We start from the raw sequence: 20158 nt of genomic DNA on the forward strand, positions 1-20158 counted from the left end.
TACCCCATCCCCATATTGTTTTTGTTTACTTTTCTGCTCTTTTGCACACCAGTATTTCTACTTGCACATCATCATCTACTCATCTATCACTCCAGTGTTAATTTGCTCAATTGTAATTACTTCGCTACTACGGCTTATTTATTGCCTTCCCTCCTCACGCCATTTGCACACACTGTATATAGACTTTCTTCTTTTTTCTATTGTGTTATTGACTGTACGCTTGTTTATTCCATGTGTAACTCTGTGTTGTTGTTTGTGTCGCACTGCTTTGCTTTATCTTGGCCAGGTCGCAGTTGTAAATGAGAATTTGTTCTCAACTAGCTTACCTAGTTAAAATAAATAAATCAAATAAAAAAAACCTCTCGTTCACATAGAGTTTATTAGGCTGATGATTGTGGCCTGTGGAATATTGTCCCAATCCTTTTGAAGTTCCTGGATATTGGTGGGAACTGGCCAATATCCAGGAACACAACGCACTGTCGTTGTAATGATGGGGCGGTGAGTCGAAAGCAGGTGCAACATTTTAATAAAACAAAATCAAGAACACGACACTAACATAAGGCAGAAGGCAGATCCACAAAAACAATACCAACTGGTGAATGAACATGGGAGAATGACATATAAAGCGGAGCGGAGAAGATGATGAAGGTAATGGAGTCCAGGTGTGAATCATAATGATTAACAGGTGCGCATAATGATGAGTGCCAGGTGTGCGTAATGATGAATCCCAGGACCGGGGGTTAGTACTCCGGCGACGTCGTACGCCGGAGGGGAGGAGCAGGAGCAGACGTGATAGTCGTACACGTCGATCCACAGCATCCCAAACATGCTCAATGAGTGACATGTCTGGTGAGTATGCAGGCCATGAAGGAACTTTGACATTTTCAGCTTCCTGGAATTGTGTACAGATCCTTGTGACATGAGGCTGTGCATTATCATGCTGAAACATGAGGTGATGGTGGCGGATGAATGGCACGACAATGGGCCTCAGGATCTCGTCACGGTATCTCTGTGCATTAAAATTACCATCAATAAAACACAATTGTGTTCGTTGTCCATAGTTTATGCTTTCCCATAACCACACCGCCACAATGGAACACTATGTTCACAACGTTGACATCAGCAAACCACTCACCCACACGACGCCATACATGCAGTCTGCCATATGCCCGGTACAGTTGAAACCGGGATGCATCCATGAAGAACACACCTTTCCATCATGCCAGTGGCCATTGAAGGTGAGCATTTGCACACAGAAATCGGTTACGATGCCGAACTGCAGTCAAGTAAAATAACTGTTGAGGACGATGAGCATGCAGATGAGTTCCCCTGAGACGGTTTCTAAAAGTGTGTGCAGAAATTCTTCGGTTTTACCAGTGGAGGCTCCTGGTTCTCATGGTTCTCACCACCTTCCATAGACTTACACAGTAATTATGACAACTTCTTGAGGACATCCTCCAACCTATCAGAGCTCATACAGCATGAACTGACATGCCAATCAAAGGATCAGAGAACGAATATAAACTCAGCAAAAAAAGAAACGTCCCTTTTTCAGGACCCTGTCTTTCAAAGATAATTCATAAAAATCCAAATAACTTCACAGATCTTCATTGTAAAGGGTTTAAACATTGTTTCCCATTGCTTGTTCAATTAACCATAAACAATGAATCGAACATGCACCTGTGGAACAGACGTTAAGACACTAACTGCTTACATATGGTAGGCAATTAAGGTCACAGTTATGAAAACTTAGGACACTAAAAGGCCTTTCTACTGACTCTGAAAAACATCAAAAGAAAGATGCCCAGTGTCCCTGCTCATCTGTGTGGACATGCCTTAGGCATGCTGCAAGGAGGCATGAGGACTGCAGATGTTGCCAGGGCAATAAATTGCAATGGCCGTACTGTGAGATGCCTAAGGCAGCACTACAGGGTGACAGGACGGACAGCTGATCGTCCTCGCAATGGCAGACCATGTGTAACACCTGCACAGGATCGATACATCAGAACATCACACTTGCGGGACAGGTACAGGATGGCAACAACAACTGCCCGAGTTACACCAGGAACGCACAATCCCTCCATCAGTACTCAGACTGTCTGCAATAGGCTGAGAGAGACTGGACTGAGGGCTTGTAGGCCTGTTGTAAGGCAGGTCCTAGCAGACATCACCGGCAACAACGTCGCCTATGGGCACAGACCCACCGTCGCTGGACCAGACAGGACTGGCAAAAAGTGCTCTTTACTGACAAGTCGCGGTGGATTCACGTTTATCGTCGAAGGAATGAGCGTTACACCGAGGCCTGTACTCTGGAGTGGGATCGATTTGGAGATGGAGGGTCCGTCATGGTCTGGGGCGGTGTGTCACAGCATCATCGGACTGAGCTTGTTGTCATTGCAGGCTATCTCAAAGCTGTGCGTTACAGGGAAGACATCCTTCTCCCTCATGTGGTACTTTTCCTGCAGGCTCATCTTGACATGACCCTCCAGCAAGACAATGCCACCAGCCATACTGCTCGTTCTGTGCGTGATTTCCTGCAAGACAGGAAAGTCAGTGTTCTGTCATGACCAGCGAAGAGCCCGGATCTCAATCCCATTGAGCACGTCTGGGACCTGTTGGATCGGAGGGTGAGGGCTAGGGCCATTGCCCCCAGAAATGTCTGGGAACTTGCAGGTGCCTTGGTGGAAGAGTGGGGTAACATCTCACAGCAAGAACTGGCAAATCTGGTGCAGTCCATGAGGAGGGGAAGCACTGCAGTACGATACTGACTGTTACTTTTGATTTTGACCCCCCACTTTGTTCAGGGACACATTATTCCATTTCTGCTAGTCACATGTCTGTGGAACTTGTTCAGTTTATGTCTCAGTTGTTGAATCTTGTTATGTTCATACAAATATTTACACACGTTAAGTTTGCTGAAAATAAATGCAGTTGACAGTGAGAGGACATTTCTTTTTTTGCTGAGTTTAGTATAAGCTAGAGCTATTAATGCAGTACCTAAAATGTGTTCAGTGGTAGACTCAAAGAGAGCAAAATGGCTTAAGGACAACAATGTCAAGGTATTGGAGTGGCCATCACAAAGCCCTGACCTCAATCCTATAGAAAATTTGTGGGCAGAACTGAAAAAGCGTGTGCGAGCAAGGAGGCCTACAAACCTGACTCAGTTACACCATCAGGAGGAATGGTTCAACATTCACCCAACTTATTGTGGGAAGTTTGTGGAAAGCTACCCGAAATGTTTGACCCAAGTTAGACAATTTAAAGGCAATGCTATCAAATACTAATTGAGTGTATGTAAACTTCTGACCCACTGGGAATGTGATGAAAGAAATAAAAGCTGAAATACATGATTCCATATGTATTTCATAGTTTTCATGTCTTCACTATTATTCTACAATGTAGAAAATAGTAAAAATAAAGAAAAACCCTGGAATGAGTAGGTGTGTCCAAACTTTTGACTGGTACTATATATATACGTATATATAGTGTGTAGTTAGGAATCCAATCCGTACAATATTTTACAAATTTGTTGTGCTTAAGATCCCGGACTGCATCTTTAAGTGTTCTATTGCATCCCTGGTATTTGCTTAGTCAATTAGTCTCACTGAACAGAGAATGGACACATCTGCTTTGCCAGGTTTGAAGTCATCTAGATAGTAACTGACAGCAAGTAAATACATAAACATCAGTGGTCCTTAAAGATTGGAGTTAAATACACTTAGTTTATAGTCCTGAATATCTAGAGGTTGGAACCACTTATACTGACAAAAATATATATACTTATTTGTGACTTTTAAATAACAGCCAATTACAAAGACTGAGGGAGATATTAGACTACCAAGAGCACTTAACTTTTTAGCAACTGGTGTAGAATTGAACATGACTTAACAAGGAGCTTGTCATACTCAATCATGCAGCAGGGAGGATAACCATCATCATTCTTGCTCTCTCTCTCTCTCTCTCTCTCGTTCTTTCACTCTCTCTATTTCTAGCTATCTGTGTCTATCTTTCTGTTCTGTCTATCTCGGTCTGCCTGTACATCTGACTCTCTCTTCTTCTCACTCCCCTGTCCTTGTTGCGCTCTCTCTTCTTCGCTCTCCCTCCCTATGCACGAGTCTAGGCTAGTGGCCAATCTTCAAAAATAACTTTTGTTTTTGAGATACCCCTACCAGAGGTATAATTAAACAACCATGTATTTTTTTTTAACCTCTGTTATGGCTCACATTTATGAAATGGATGGTTGTGTAACAATATTTCACTGCAAAAGTGGTTAAATTGATCGATATTGTGACACACACCCTAAACTAAAACAGTGCAGAATAATACCTGACTAGAGATGGAATCAGCTGCATGAGCTCATGTAACCCAGAAATGCAAGCTCTATTATTGCGACCATTTGGAATACAAGCAGTCAGTTGCCTGCCCCTACACCACACACAAAGAGCATTAGAATATCTTAAAACCTCTTAGAGCCAGGTGAGACGCCAGCGTCTCACCTAGCCAACAGGAAATGGAAGTGCGCAACGCCAAATGCTAATAGTACTCGATAAAACTCAAACTTTCATTAAAACACACATGCAGGGTACTGAATTAAAGCTACACTCGTTGTGAATCTAGCCAACATGTCAGATTTTTAAAATGCTTTTCGGCGAAAGCATGAGAAGCTATTATCTGATAGCATGCAACACCCCGAAATACCTGAAGGGGACGTAAACAAAATAATTAGCGTAGCCGGCGCTACACAAAACGCAGAAATAAAATATAAAACATTCATTACCTTTGACGAGCTTCTTTGTTGGCACTCCTATATGTCCCATAAACATCACAATTGGGTCTTTTTTTTCGATTAAATCCGTCCATGTATACCCAAAATGCCCATTTATATAGCCCGCCTGATCCAGGAAAAAACAGCTTTCCAAAACGCAACGTCATTTTTTTAAATTAAAAAAGTTGCCTATAAACTTTGATAAAACACTTCAAACTACTTTTGAAACCCAACTTTAGGTATTAGTAAACGTTAATAATCGATCAAATTGATCACGGGGCGATCTGTATTCAATAGCAGCTACTCTGGAAATCATGGTCCACATTCTCTCTTCCATTAACTTCCTGTTGTTTACTCGACGAGAGGAAGTGCCTATTTCTCATATCACCAAGGATTAACTTCAATAGAATTGCCAGTACTGGCGACATCGTGTGGAAGCTGTAGGAACTGTAAACTGACCGCTATCTATTTTCCCTTGCCATAGACATTTCAGAGACTGGCGGATGGATACTGTTTTTTTTTTTTTTGTGACCAGGTTTTTCTTGGGATTTCGCTTGCTATTCATGTTCTGTTATAGTCACAGACATGATTTAACCCGTTTTAGAAACTTCAGAGTGTTTTCTATCCACACATACTAATCGTATGCATATACTATATTCCTGGCATGAGTAGCAGGACGTTGAAATTTTGCGCGATTTTTAACAAAATGTTGAAAAAATTCTAGAGCGCCTTAAGATTAATGCATCATGGAAATATAGACCTGTAAACAGAGAGATACAATAGGTGGAAATATCAACTATGAATATTTATGATGAATGTAGGTGCCATGGCTATTCCCACTCCCCCTCTACGGGCGCTCGACGGTGCCAGTCTACTAACCACCGGTCCTGGCAACCCCTCATTAAGCACACCTGCGGCCCATTATGAGGCACACCTGGACTCCATCCATACCCTGATTACTCCCCCTTTATCTAGCACTCCCTAACATAACTCTTCAGGTAGTATTGGTTATGTTTCCTTGTCAGACGTTTCTCTTGTTTTGTATCGGTCTACTTTCTGTATTATTAAACTCACTAACTGCACCTGCTTCCTGACTCCCTGTCAACTTTGCAGTAGGCTTGACTTTTTGATAACTGATTAATAGACAACTTTCCAAGCCAAATTTGCTCTCATTCAGTGCTGTATAGTCCTGTCTGACAAAAATACATTCAGTTAAACATGTTTTTTTGACGTTGTGGCTATTGTAATCTAATTGGCTCTAAGGAAAACAAGTGGGCTCAGACACTGAAAACTGTATTTTTATCAATCAAACATTCCTCTGTGGATTTTAATTTCTTCACCACCTACTCATGCAATTATGATAGGGGCCCCCCTGGATTTGAATCAAAATCAAATATGGCTGCCACAATACCATTAAATGGTGGTTTAATCCCCTGTATATAAACATGTTTTTTTTTTGTGCAATTCAACTAGGTTTGAAATTCAATATGCCTGCCATAATTACACTCAAACACCATTGCCTGGAAATAGAAAAGGCGGCAGACTGCTTGGCATGGCACCACCTTGTACTCCAAGTCACAAGCCTCTTTGAAGATCAATGAGGCATCTCAGAGGCTCCAACGAAACGAAAGAGAATCCAACATCCTCTCCCTAGCTCTACAACTTGCCCCCACTGTGGTATAACTTGTACCACCAGGATTGGGTTCTTCAGTCACCTTATCATTTTGATGTGAGCTTTGACTCATGGCTAGTCCAATATGGCTACCTGAATCCAACATGATCTTCTGCTGGCTCACTGAATTTGTGATGCACATTGGGATGTTCCGGTGTACTCTTATGCTGTTCAGGTTGAGCTGGCACATTGCTTCTTCCAGACAATCATGTCCACCATCCTGGCTGTCTGCCCTGGAGTTGCCGTATATGTCTACTTGGTGACATTATGGTGTATGTAAGAACCGACGCTGGAGTAGAGAAGCAGGTACGGGGAGTAAACATTTAATAAGGAACAGACATGGAACAAGGCAGGAACAGCATCAACACACGGGTAACAATTAATCGTGAAGCAGTGACCAGAGCATGGGAACAGACAAATATAGGGGAGGTAATGACACAGGTGATAGAGTCCAGGTGAGTCCAACAATTGTTGATGCGCGTGACGGGGGAAGGCAGGTGTACGTAATGATGGTGGTAGGAGTGCGTGATGCTGGGCAGCCTGGTGCCTTTGAGTGCCAGGGAGGGGGAGTGGGAGCAGGCGTGACAGTGTATGTGGAGGATGTAACCACATATGATGACACGCGCATATGGCAGGTGTTCACTACAATGAACCAACACAACCCAAAACTCAGTGGGCCTTCACATGTCATAGGAATTGCAGCTCTCCAATGGGAATGCCATCCTGAATCTCCCAGTCTGTCCTGAGGGGTATACTACGATTGAAGCTAGATCTGCTCAGGGTTTTCAAAAGCTAACCAGCTTCAGTTAGCTTCACATTACAGCTCAGGCTTCATCCGTACTATGACAGTGGATATTGCTGCAGCTAACTCTAGCAGGCTTGTAACTGCATGTGCGTGCACGTGCACCTTTACTGCACACACAGAGATACATACAAAGCTCTCCCCCGTCCTCCATTTGGTAAATCTGACCATCCTCCTCCTGATTCCTGCTTACAAGACTCGCTCAATACAGATGTGGTCAGATGATGCGGATTCATCCAATGGCATTGAGGAGTATACCACCTCAGTCATCGGCTTCATCAATAAGTGCATTGACGACGTCGTCCCCACAGGTACCGTACGTACAGCTGAAGTCGGAAGTTTACATACACTTAGGTTGGAGTCATTAAAACAAATTTTTCAACCACTCCACAAAATTCTTGTTAACAAACTATAGTTTGGCAAGTCGGTTAGGAGATCTACTTTGTGCATGACACAAGTACTTTTTCCAACAATTGTTTACAGACTGATTATTTCACTTATAATTCACTGTATCACAATTCCAGTGGGTCAGAAGTTTACATACAGTAAGTTGACTGTGCCTTTAATCAGCTTGGAAAATTCCAGAAAATTATGTCATGGCTTTAGAAGCTTCTGATAGGCTAATTTACATCATTTGAGTCAATTGGGGGTGTACCTGTGGATGTATTTCAAGGCCTACCTTCAAACTCAGTGCCTCTTAGCTTGACATCATGGGAAAATCAAAAGAAATCAGCCAAGACCTCAGAAAAAAATTGTAGACCTCCACAAGTCTGGTTCATCCTTGGGAGCAATTTCCAAACGCCTGAAGGTACCACGTTCATCTGTACAAACAATAGTACGCAAGTACACACACCATGAGACCACGCAGCCGTCATACCACTCAGGAAGGAGACATGTTCTGTCTCCTAGAGATTAACATACTTTGGTGTGAAAAGTGCAAATCAATCCCAGAACAACAGCAAAGGACGTTGTGAAGATGCTGGAGGAAACAGGTACAAAAGTGTCTATATCCACAATAAAACAAGTCCTATATCGACATAACCTGAAAGGCCGCTCAGCAAGGAAGAAGCCATTGCTCCAAAACAGTCATAAAAAAGCCAGACTACGGTTTGTAACTGCGCATGGGGACAAAAATCGTACTTTTTGGAGAAATGTCCTCTGGTCTGATGAAACAAAAATATAAGACCATCATTATGTTTGGAGGAAAAGGGGGAGGCTTGCAAGCCGAAGAACCCCATCCCAATCATCAAGCATGGGGACGGCAGCATCATGTTGTGGGTGTGCTTTGCTGCAGGAGGGGCTGGTGCACTTCACAAAATAGATGGCATCATGAGGGAGGAAAATTATGTGGATATATTGAAGCAACATCTCAAGACATCAGTCAGGAAGTTAAAGCTTGGTCGCAAATGGATTAAGCGTCAGGAATTGTGAAAAACTGAGTTTAAATGTATTTAGCTAGGGTGTATGTAAACTTCCCACTTCAACTGTACATATCCCAACCAGAAGCCATGGATTACAGGCAACATCCACATCGAACTAAAGGCTAGAGCTGCTGCTTTCAAGGAGCAGGACACTAATCCAGACGCTTATAAGAAATCCTGCTATTCCCTCAGACAAACCATCAAACAAGCAGCATCAATACAGGATTAAGATTGAATCATACTATACCGGCTCTGATGCTCGTCGGATGTGGTAGGGCTTGGAAACTATTACAGACTATAAAGGGAAACACAGACGCGAGCTGCCCAGTGACGCGAGCCTACCAGACGAGCTAAATGCCTTTTATGCTTACTTCGAGGCAAGCAACGCTGAAGCATGCACAAGAGCACCAGCTGTTCTGGATGGCTGTGTGGTAGCGCTATCGGTAGCTGATATGAGCAAGACCGTTAAACCGGTCAACATTCACAAAGCCGCGGGGCCAGACCGATTACCAGGATGTGTACTCAAAGCATGCGCAGACCAACTGGCAAGTGTCTTCACCGACATTTTCGACCACTCCCTGACCGAGTCTGTAATACCTACATGTTTAGAGCAGACCACCATAGTCCCTGTGCCCAAGGAAGCGAAGGTAACCTGTCTAAATGATTACTGCCCATAGCACTCACATCGTTAGACGCCCCCAGGTGGTAAGGGTAGGCAACAACACGTTTGCCACGCTAATCTTCAACACTGGGGCTCCTCAGAGGTGTGTACTTAGTCCCCTCCTGTACTCCCTGTTCACCCACGACTGCGTGGCCAAACACAACTCCAACACCATCATTAAGTTGCTGATGACACAACAGTGGAAGGCCTGATCACCGACAACAGTGAGACAGCCTATAGGGAGGAGGTCAGAGACCTGGCAGTGTGGTGCCAGGCCAACAACCTCTCCCTTAATGTGAGAAAGACAAAGCAGCTGATCGTGGACTACAGAAAAAGCGGGCCGAACAGGCCCCCATTAACATCGACAGGGCTGCAGTGGAGCGTGTCGAGAGTTTCAAGTTCCTTGATGTCCACATCATCAACAAACTATCATGGTCCAAACTAGAGGTCGACTGATTAATCGGAATGGCCGATTAATTAGGGCCGATTTCAAGTTTTCATAACAATCGGTAATCTGCATTTTTGGACACCAATTATGGCCGATTACATTGCCCTCCACGAGGAGACTACGTGGCAGGCTGAAAACCTGTTATGCAAGTGCAGCAAGGAGCCAAGGTAAGGTGCTAGCTACCATTGAACTTATCTTATAAAAAACAATCAATCTTAACATAATCACTAGTTAACTACACATGGTTGATGATATTACTAGTTTACCTAGCTTGTCCTGTGTCACATATAATCGATGCGATGCCTGTTAATTTATCATTGAATCACAGCCTACTTTGCCAAAAAGCGCATTCGCGAAAAAAGCACTGTTGTTGCACCAATGTGTATCTAACCATAAACATCAACGCCTTTCTTAAAATCAATACACAAATACATATTTTTAAACCTGCATATTTAGTTAATATTGCCTGCTAACATGAATTTATTTTAACTAGGGAAATTGTGTCACTTCTCTTGCGTTCTGTGCAACAGAGTCAGGGTATATGCAGCAGGTTGGGTCACCTGGCTCGTTGCGAACTGTGTGAAGACCATTTCTTCCTAACAAAGACAGCCAACTTTGACAAACTGGATGATTTAACAAAAGCGCATTTGTGAAAAAAAGCACAATTGTTGCACGAATGTACCTAACCATAAACATCAATGCATTTCTTAAAATCAATACACAGCAGTATATTTTTTTAAACATGCATATTTAGTTAAAATAAATTAATATTATCAGGCAATATTAAACTAGGGAAATTGTGTCACTTCTCTTGCGTTCGTTGCACGCAGAGTCAGGGTATATGCAACAGTTTGGGCCGCCTGGCTCGTTGCGAACTAATTTGCCAGAATTTTACATAATTATGACATAACATTGAAGGTTGTGCAATGTAACAGCAATATTTAGACTTGTGGATGCCACCCGTTAGATAAAATACGGAACGGTTCTGTATTTCACTGAAAGAATAAATGTTTTTGTTTTCGAAATTATAGTTTCCGGATTTGACCATATTAATGATCTAAGGCTCGCATTGCTGTGTGGTAGGCAGCAGCAGGCTCGTAAGCATTCATTCAAACAGCACTTTCCATTCGAGTGCCAGCAGCTCTTCACAATGCTTCAAGCATTGCGCTGTTTATGACTTCAAGCCTATCAACTCCCGGAGATTAGGCTGGCAATACTAAAGTACCTATTAGAACATTCAATAGTCAAAGGTATATGAAATACAAATGGTATAGAGAGAAATAGTACTATAATAACTACAACCTAAAACTTCTTACCTGGGAATATTGAAGACTCATGTTAAAAGGAACCACCAGCTTTCATATGTTCTCATGTTCTGAGCAAGGAACTTAAACGTTAGCTTTTTTACACGGCACATATTGCACTTTTACTTTCTTCTCCAACACTTTGTTTTTGCATTATTTAAACCAAATTGAACATGTTTCATTATTTATTTGAGACTAAATTTATTTTATTGATGCAGTATATTAAGTTAAAATAAAAGTGTCATTGTTCATTCAGTATTGTAATATAATTGTCATTATTACAAATATATATATATATATATACAAATCGGAAGATTAATCGTTATCAGCTTTTTTTGGTCCTCCAATAATCGCTATTGGTATTGGCGTTGAAAAATCATAATCGGTCGGCCCTCTAGTCCAAACACACCAAGACAGTCATGAAGAGGGCACGACCACACTTCTTCCCCCTCGGGAGACTGAAAAGATTTGGCATGGTTCCACAGATCCTCAAAAAGTTCTACAGCTGCACCATCAAGAGCATCCTGACCGGTTGCATCACTGCCTGGTATGGCAACTGCTCGGCATATGACCGTAAATTGCTACAGAGGGTAGTGCGTACGGCCCAGTACATAACCGGGGCCAAGCTTTCTGCCATCCAGGACCTATATACTAAGCGATGTCAGAGGAAAGCCCCAAAAATTGTCAGACACTAGTCACCCAAATCATAGACTGTTTTCTCTTGGAACTGGAGCGCCATGTCTAGGACCAAAAGGCTCCTGAACAGCTTCTACCCCCAAGCCATAAGACTGCTAAACAATTAATCAAATGGCCACCAGATTATTTACATTGACATCCACCCCCCTCCATTTGTTTGTACACTGCTGCTACTTGCTGTTTATTGTCTATGCATAGTCACTTCACCCCTACCTACATGTACAACAAATACCCCAGCACATTGACTCAGTACCGGTACCCCCTGTACTTAGCCTCGTTATTGTTATTTTGTTGTGTTGCTTTTTATTATTTTTTTATTACTTTAGTTTATTTGGTAAATATTTTCTTAACTCTTTCTTGAACTGCACTGTTGGTTAAGTGCTTCTAAGTAAGCATTTCACGGTAAGGTCTACAATTGTTGTATTCGGCGCATGTGACAAATAAAGTTTGAATGTATTTGAAATAGGCTTGTTGAAATGCCATCTTTATTTTATTTCTTATCGTTAACGCCATCTTTGGTGTGCTTATCAATGCACAAGCACTTTTTTCCCCCACTCCTATCGATAAAATAATTGTATTAAGTCATACACAAATTTTACTATGAGTGAAATTTCAAAAGATTCTGTCACTATTAAATGTTGAATGTGATGGGTATTTTAACGTTACAATTTTTTTACACACACAAACATTTGATTAATAAAACACGCGGAATTACCAAAGGTATGCGGACACCTGCTTGTCGAACATCTCATTCCAAAATTATGGGCATTAAAATGGAGTTGGTCCCCTCTTTGCTGCTATAACAGCCTCCACAATTCTGGGAAGGCTTTCCACTAGATGTTGGAACATTGCTGCCGGGACTTGCTTCCATTCAGCCACAAAAGCATTAGTGAGGTTGGGCACTAATGTTGGGTGATTAGGTCTGGCTTGCAGTCTGGGCTCTGTGCAGACCAGACCAGTTCTTCCTCACCGATCGTGATTCATCACACCAGAGAACGCATTTCCACTGCTCCAGAGTCCAATCGCGGCGAGCTATACACCACTGTAGCCGACGTTTGGCATTGCGCATGGTGATTTTAGGCTTGTGTGCGGCTGCTCGGTCATGGAAACCCATTTCATGAAGCTCCCGACGAACAGTTCTTGTGCTGACGTTGCTTCCAGAGGCAGTTTGGAAATCGGTAATGAGTGTTGCAACCGAAGACAGACGCTTCAGCACTTGGCGGTCCCGTTCTGTGAGCTTGTGTGGCCTACCACTTCACGGCTGAGCCGTTGTTGCTCCTTGACATTTCCACTTCACAATAACAGCACTTACAGTTGACCGGGGCAGCTCTAGCAGGGCAGAAATCTGACAAACTGACTTGTTGGAGAGGTGGCATCCTATGACAGTGCCACGTTGAAAAACTGAGCTCTTCATTAAGGTCATTCTACTGCCAGTTTCATCTATGGAGATTGCATGGCTGTGTGTTCAACTTTATACACCTGTCAGCAATGGGTGTGGCTGAAATAACCAAATCCACTAATTTGAAGCGGTGTCCACATACTTTTGTTTATGCAGTATATATATGGAAAGAATGCAACCCCTTAACTTTTTCCACATTTTGTTACGTTACAGCCTTAGTCGAAAATGTATTAAATAAAATATAATTGTCATCAATCTACACATAATACCCCATATTAAATGTATTACAAATAAAAAGCAGAAATACCTAATAAGTATTCAGACCCTTTGCTATGAGACTCGAAATTGAGCTCAGGTGCATCCTGTTTCCATTGATCATCCTTGAGAAGTTTCTACAACTTGATTGGAGTCCACCTGTGGTAAATTCAATTGATTGGACATGATTTGGAAAGGCACACACCTGTCTATATAAGGTCCCACAGTTGACAGTGCATGTCAGAGCAAAAACCATGCCATGAGGTCGAAGGAATTGTTCGTAGAGCTCCGAGACAGGATTTTGTCGAGGCACAGATCTGGGGAAGGGTACAAAAAATGTCTGCAGAATTGAAGGTCCCCAAGAACACAGCGGCCTCCATCATTCTTAAATGGAAGAAGTTTGGAACTACCAAGACCAAACTTGGTCAGGGAGGTAGACCAAGAACCCTAAGAAGAATGAAGGCTGTAATTGCTGCCAAAGGTGATGCAACAAAGTACTGTTGAAACACCTATGTAAATGTTGGGATGACGCATGCATTGGTCTGGGAAACTGTGAAATAATGTCAACATCTTTTGAAAGGACATAATGCAATCTATGACAAACAGGATGGTCAGACTTCAACAAAGATGCTGTATGTCATTGTGTATGGTGGCTGGGGATTAACTGTGATATAGTGGCCTTTGTGCACCATGCTTGACCAGCTCCACCTCCCTTGCAACCCCTTTACTGTAAATTCAAAACCCAGGGATCGTATTCAAATGTACAGCATGTGTCTGGACTACGTCCCTCAAAATGCTTCTTAGTCATATAGTTTAGGACCTATCCTCTAAGTAACCTCTAGTTAACCTGAGGTCACCGTCACCTGTTCTGTCACTCTCCTTATCTCCTGCTGGATCTGCCCCAGACTGTTATCACAGCCGACCACCCACAGTTCCAATCTGTCTGTTTTTTTTTTCATTAGTTCACTGTTGATACAGTCCCAAAATGTTTTGCATGTCAGCAGTCCAAGTTCTCAAAATATTGGACTTTCAAGAAGCAGTGTCACTGGCCACATCATCATCATCGGCCAAATTATCATCCTACCCGACTTCCAAAGGAATATGAAAGAATATGTTGGACAAGCTGGTCAGGCCCCAAAACCACAACCACCACTGGCTACTTTGTATCCTCGGCCTGTTAGGACACACTCATGTCTTGGTCACCTCAAAGACTGTATCAACTTTGCACACTTAATTTCAATGGGGAAAAGAGGGAAAAGGCTTGCACTGACTGTTGTATTACAGATTACTTCCCTGTAAACTTGTTTACGCTACTATGTGCTTGTGTCGTGAAAGGCTTGTTATTATATTTTGCTGAAATGCCGATTGTTGGTATGCTGTAAGTGTGTGAATGAGATTTAAACATGAACAAACATTCAAAAGTTATTTGGCTACTCAAGCACGGCAGTACCACTTATATTCCTAGATATATGGCGGTCATGAAATTTTGTCAGCCAGTAAGTGTCATGTGTGTCATGTGTAACTGCCATTCTCACGGTTAATGGAATGGTAATTAACATAAATACACTTAGCATCTCCGGGCTACCTACAAGCCACTGATGCAGACCTTTGGAACATCTACATTTTAAAAAGTCTAATAATTCCATTTAATATAGCCTACACCATCACAATAAATCCTTTATTGATTTTAGGCAGGTCTAAAGAAACATGATATGATGAAAATGTTGCCTTTATTTCAGAAGAACAGAATAGCATATTCTGAGTCATCCTTATATTAGACCCTGATCTGGCTATGCCATATGACTGTGGGCTACACTAGTTCATTAAGCAGACAAAGTGATCATTTGAAACATGTTCTCCTATATGATTAATTTGTAGTTATTTATGCAACTTTTAGTTGTGATACAAACCTTAGAATGTATTAGAAATCAAAACATGTATCCTAAAACTGCATGATGCAACTAACGATGATGAAGACAAAAGTTGCATTAAAGGCATGTACTGTGCTCTGTTTCTTATGCAGGCTGCACACATTTCATCAATCTCTAATACACAATTTAACAAGCACTTGATAATATTCTCACCTATCAGACTCTTCTCAATTTAATCTGGTCTTTACGTACATATAGCCTACTAATATACTGTAAGTGTAGAATTAATTTTGAGTTAGAATGGCCCACAAAAAAAAAAATTAATCCATAGGCTGCACTCGAATAGTGAATAGAGGAAGCATTATATTTGAGATTCTTCAAATTGCCACCCTTTGCCTTAATGACAGCTTTGCACACTTGTAGCATTCTCTCAAACAGCTTCATGAGGTAGTCACCTGGAATGTATATCAATTAATAAGTGTGCCTTGTTAAAAGATAATTTGTGGATTTTTTTCCCTTCTTAATGCGTTTGAGACAATTAGATTAGATTAGATTCAACGTTATTGTCATTGAACAAGTACAGTACAACAAAATGCAGTTAGCATCTGACCAGAAGTGCAAATGAAAGAGTACAAAAAATGTACAAGTGAAACAATTAAGTACAATGTATGTTATTAAGTGGGATGTATAGCTGTGCAATGAAGGCAAATGGCAAGTCTAAATATGCAATGAAGGCAAATTGAAAGTGCAAGGAGGCATGCAACTGAAATACAGGGATAGCAGCAATGAGGTTACCGAAGTAAACATGTACATGTACAACTGAATAATGTCCTTAATCAGACTTTGCAAAGCAATATCAGAGTCCAGTAGTACAGTGAAGAGTGCAAAGAGAGTAATGCAAAAAGGTCCCTCAGAGACAGTACTTAGTGGTGGGCGGGTGGGTATGGCTAGTGCCGTGTTAGCAGGGTTACAGTAGCTGGAAATAAACTGTTCTTGAGCCTGCTAATGCGGGAACGTAGAGACCTGTACCGCCTGCCTGATGGTAGGAGGGCAAACAGTTTGTGGCATGGATGTGAAGGGTCCTTGATGATGCGGCGTGCCCTACGCAGACACTGCTTGCGCTGGAGGTCTACGATGGTAGAGAGCTGGGGACCAGTGATGTGCTGGGCGGTTTTCACCACCCGTTGCAGGGCCTTACGGTCGGCCACAAAGCATCCGCCAAACCACACTGTGGCGCAGTTAGTCAGAATGCCCTCGACCGTGCAGCGGTAAAAGTTCACCAGGATCTTGGGAGACAGACGGGCCTTCTTCAGTCTCTTCAAAAAGTACAGGCGCTGCTGTGCCTTTTTGACCAGGGTTAAGGTGTTGTGACAGGGTAGGGGGGGTATACAGTAGATTTTTGTAAAAGACCAAGTACATATTATGGCAAGAACATCTCAAATAAGCAAAGAGAAATAACAGTCCATCTTTTCTTTAAAGACATGAAGATCAGTCATTACGGAAAACTTCAAGAACTTTGAAAGTTTCTTCAAGTGGAGTCGCAAAAACCATCAAGCGCTGTGATGAAACTGGATCTCATGAGGGCCGCCACAGGAAAGGAAGACAAAGGGTTACCTCTGCTGCAGTTCATTCGAGTTACCAGCCTCTGAAATTGCAGCTCAAATAAATGCTTCACAGAGTTCAAGTAACAGACACATCTCAACATCAACTGTTCAGAGGAGACTGTGGGAATCAGGCCTTCATGGTCAAATTGCTGCAAAGAAACCACTACTAAAGGACACCAATAATAAAAAGAGACTTGCTTGGGCCAAGAAACACGAGCAATGGACATTCGACCGGTGGAAATCTGTCCTTTGGTTTGGAATCCAAATGTGAGACACGGTGTGGGTGAACGGATTATCTCTGCATGTGTATTTCCCACCGTAAAGCATGGAGGAGGGGTTATGGTGTGGGGGTGCTTTGCTGGTGACACTGTCTGTGATTTATTTGAAATTCAAGGCACACTTAACCAGCATGGCTACCACAGCATTCTGCGGCGATACGCCATCCCATCTGGTGTGCATTTAATGGGACTATCATTTGTTTTTCAACAGGACAATGACCCAACACACTTTCTGGCTGTGTAAGGGCTATTTGACCAAGAAGGAGAGTGATGGAGTGCTGCATTAGATAACCTGGCCTCCACAATCTACAGACCTCAACCAAATTGAGTCGGACCGCAGAGTGAAGGAAAACCAGCCAAAAAGTACTCAGAATATGTGGGAACTCCTTCAAGACTGTTGGAAAAGCATTCATGATGAAGCTGGTTGAGAGATTGCCAAGCAAAGCTGTCATCAAGGCAAAGGGTGGCTATTTGAAAAATCTCACTTTTTTAACACTTTTTTGGTTACTGCATGATTCCATATGTGTTATTTCATAGTTTTTTTCTACAATGTAGAAAATAGTCAAATAAAGAAAACCCTTGAATGAGTAGGTGTTCTAAAACTTTTGACGGGTAGTGTATATATATTTTTTACGATAAGTATTCAACCCCCTGATACACTACATGTTAGAATTCCCTTTGGCAGCGATTACAGCTGTGAGTATTTTTGGGTAAATCTGTAAGATTTGCACACCTGGATAGTACAATATATGCCCATTATTATTTTTCAAACTCTTCAAGCTGTGTCAAATTGGTTGTTGATCATTGCTAGACAGCAATTTTCAGGTCTTGCCATAGCCTTTCAAGCCGATTTAAGCCATAACTGTAACAAGTCCACTCAGGAACATTCAATGTCGTCTTGGTAAGAACTTCCAGTGTATATTTGGCAAGGTGTTTTAGGTTATTGTCCTGCTAAAATGTGAATTTGTGTCCCAGTGTCTGTTGGAAAGCCAGGTTAACCAGGTTTTCCTCTAGGAGTTTGCCTGTGCTTAGCTCTATCTCGTTTATTTTTATCCAGAAAAACTCCCCAGTATTTGCTGATGTCAAGCAGCCACCACCATGCTTGAAAATATGAAAAGTGGTACTCAGTGATATTGCCCCAAACATAATGCTTTGTATTCAGGACAAAAAGTTAATGTCTTTGCCAGATCTTTTGTGATATTACTTTTAGTGCAAACAGGATGCGTGTTTTGAAATATTTGTATTCTTTACAGACTTCCTTCTTTTCACTCTGTCATTTAGGTTAGTACAGGGGCGCTGTCACGTATACTCCTTCTCCGCCCTCTAGGTCATCAGGCTGCTGATTATCCCGCACACCTGTCACCATCGTCTTGTGCAACCTGCGCCTCATGACACTCACCTGGACTCCATCACCTTCTTGATTATCTTCCCTATATCTGTCCCTCCCCTTGGTTCTTTCCTCAGGTGTTATTGACTGTTTTCATGTCTGTGCGTTGTTTGTGTTTTGTGTTCATTATTTATTTTATTTATTAAAACACTCATTCCCTGAACTTTCTTCCCGACTCTCAGCGCACTCGTTACAGGTGCAACTTTCACTGGGGATGGGAGGGACATGACACCCCAGTTTTATCATTGCACTGTGATACAAAAAGCGGCAACTGTGTGCTTTAGGACCATGCAGATGCCTCAAAGCGATCGGGTAGGCTGTTTGGCAGCCAGCTGGATTTAGGACCGCGCGGACACCACAGTGCGTGCGAACAGAGTCAGCTGTTGTCTGTGTGTGTTGTGATTTTTCTCCGAGTTGTCAAAGCAAGCAGAGCAGAAACTGGCTACTCTTTATTTGACTGATGAAGCTGACAAGGCAACTTCTGTTTCACTTAGCAGAAAAAAAATGAATTCCTAGCTAGCTAGCTCACTATATTGAACTATTCTCTTTGCCTCGATCACACTAGACCTGAATCAAACATTGAAACCAGCAGCCGATATTGAAGACCGATATTCTGACGTTTCAGTATAGCAATGTAACATTATTGATGTCAGTTTCCCCAAGTAATTCTCTACTTTTCACAATGACACGGTATAAACAGCTCTACAGGTTTCAGTGTCATAGAATCAATGCTATACCTATGCTCATCCTATCTTAGCAGAATCAGATGGTGACGGGTGTCCCAGCAGGGTCTCAGGTGAATTTTGCAGTATATTATAACGATCAGTGAATGGATATGAAGTTCCATCTTGAGTTGATTGGTAGGCTACAGTTAGAGATCTGGGAATAATGGTAATTTCAATTATTGAAGCATTGATTCTATTCTTGGATAATATAATGTATAAATGTACCCCAAGGTAATTATTTGTCATGCCTCATCTGAGCAGGATCAGATGGTGACAGGGGTCTCAGCAGGGTCAGGCAGCAAGTAAAGACCAGTCTGTGACCGCTGACGTGACATTTTTTCAGATGCAACACTTTATTCTCTCTGTGCAGCAAACACTGGACAAACCAGAAAAACTTCAAAGATCGAAACTATGTTATGGCAGTCAGACAAACCTCTAAAGTTGTGAGGAAAACCTGGGAGATGCTATTGATGATGATGAAGGGATACAGATGTAAGACCATCCAGCTCCCGCTCAGCCTAACCTATTCTCTGTCCTGGCACTCCAATGGTGGAACCAGCTTCCCACTAAAGCTAGGACAGCAGAGTACCTGCCCAACTTTTGAAAACATCTGAAATCCTACCTCTTCAAACAGAATCTTTAAAAAATCCATCTCCTCATCTCGACCCCCCCCCTCCCCCCAAACAAAAATGTTTTACAAAAAAGTATAAATACACTGTACTTTCTATGCCTGTGATACGTGGTTGTCCCACCTAGCTATCTTAAGGTCGCTCTGGAAAAGTGACAAAAATGTTAAATGTTTTAATAGAACATACCTATATGCCAGTGAAACTGAATAGCAGGAACTCTGGAATGTAATTCCTCTAATGG

General features: G+C 42.2%; 1 protein-coding gene across 1 annotated transcript in view; it reads right to left on the reverse strand.

Annotated features, from left to right (window-relative positions):
- LOC139412100 (kinase suppressor of Ras 2-like) overlaps positions 1-20158 on the reverse strand; it is a 151665-nt gene that overhangs the window by 64213 nt on the left and 67294 nt on the right. Inside the window, 1 exon segment of the mRNA XM_071158894.1 lies at positions 5263-5275. Coding sequence (XP_071014995.1) covers positions 5263-5275 — 13 coding nt within the window.

Source organism: Oncorhynchus clarkii, chromosome 6 (genome assembly GCF_045791955.1).
Source record: "Oncorhynchus clarkii lewisi isolate Uvic-CL-2024 chromosome 6, UVic_Ocla_1.0, whole genome shotgun sequence".
Lineage (NCBI taxonomy): Eukaryota > Metazoa > Chordata > Actinopteri > Salmoniformes > Salmonidae > Oncorhynchus > Oncorhynchus clarkii.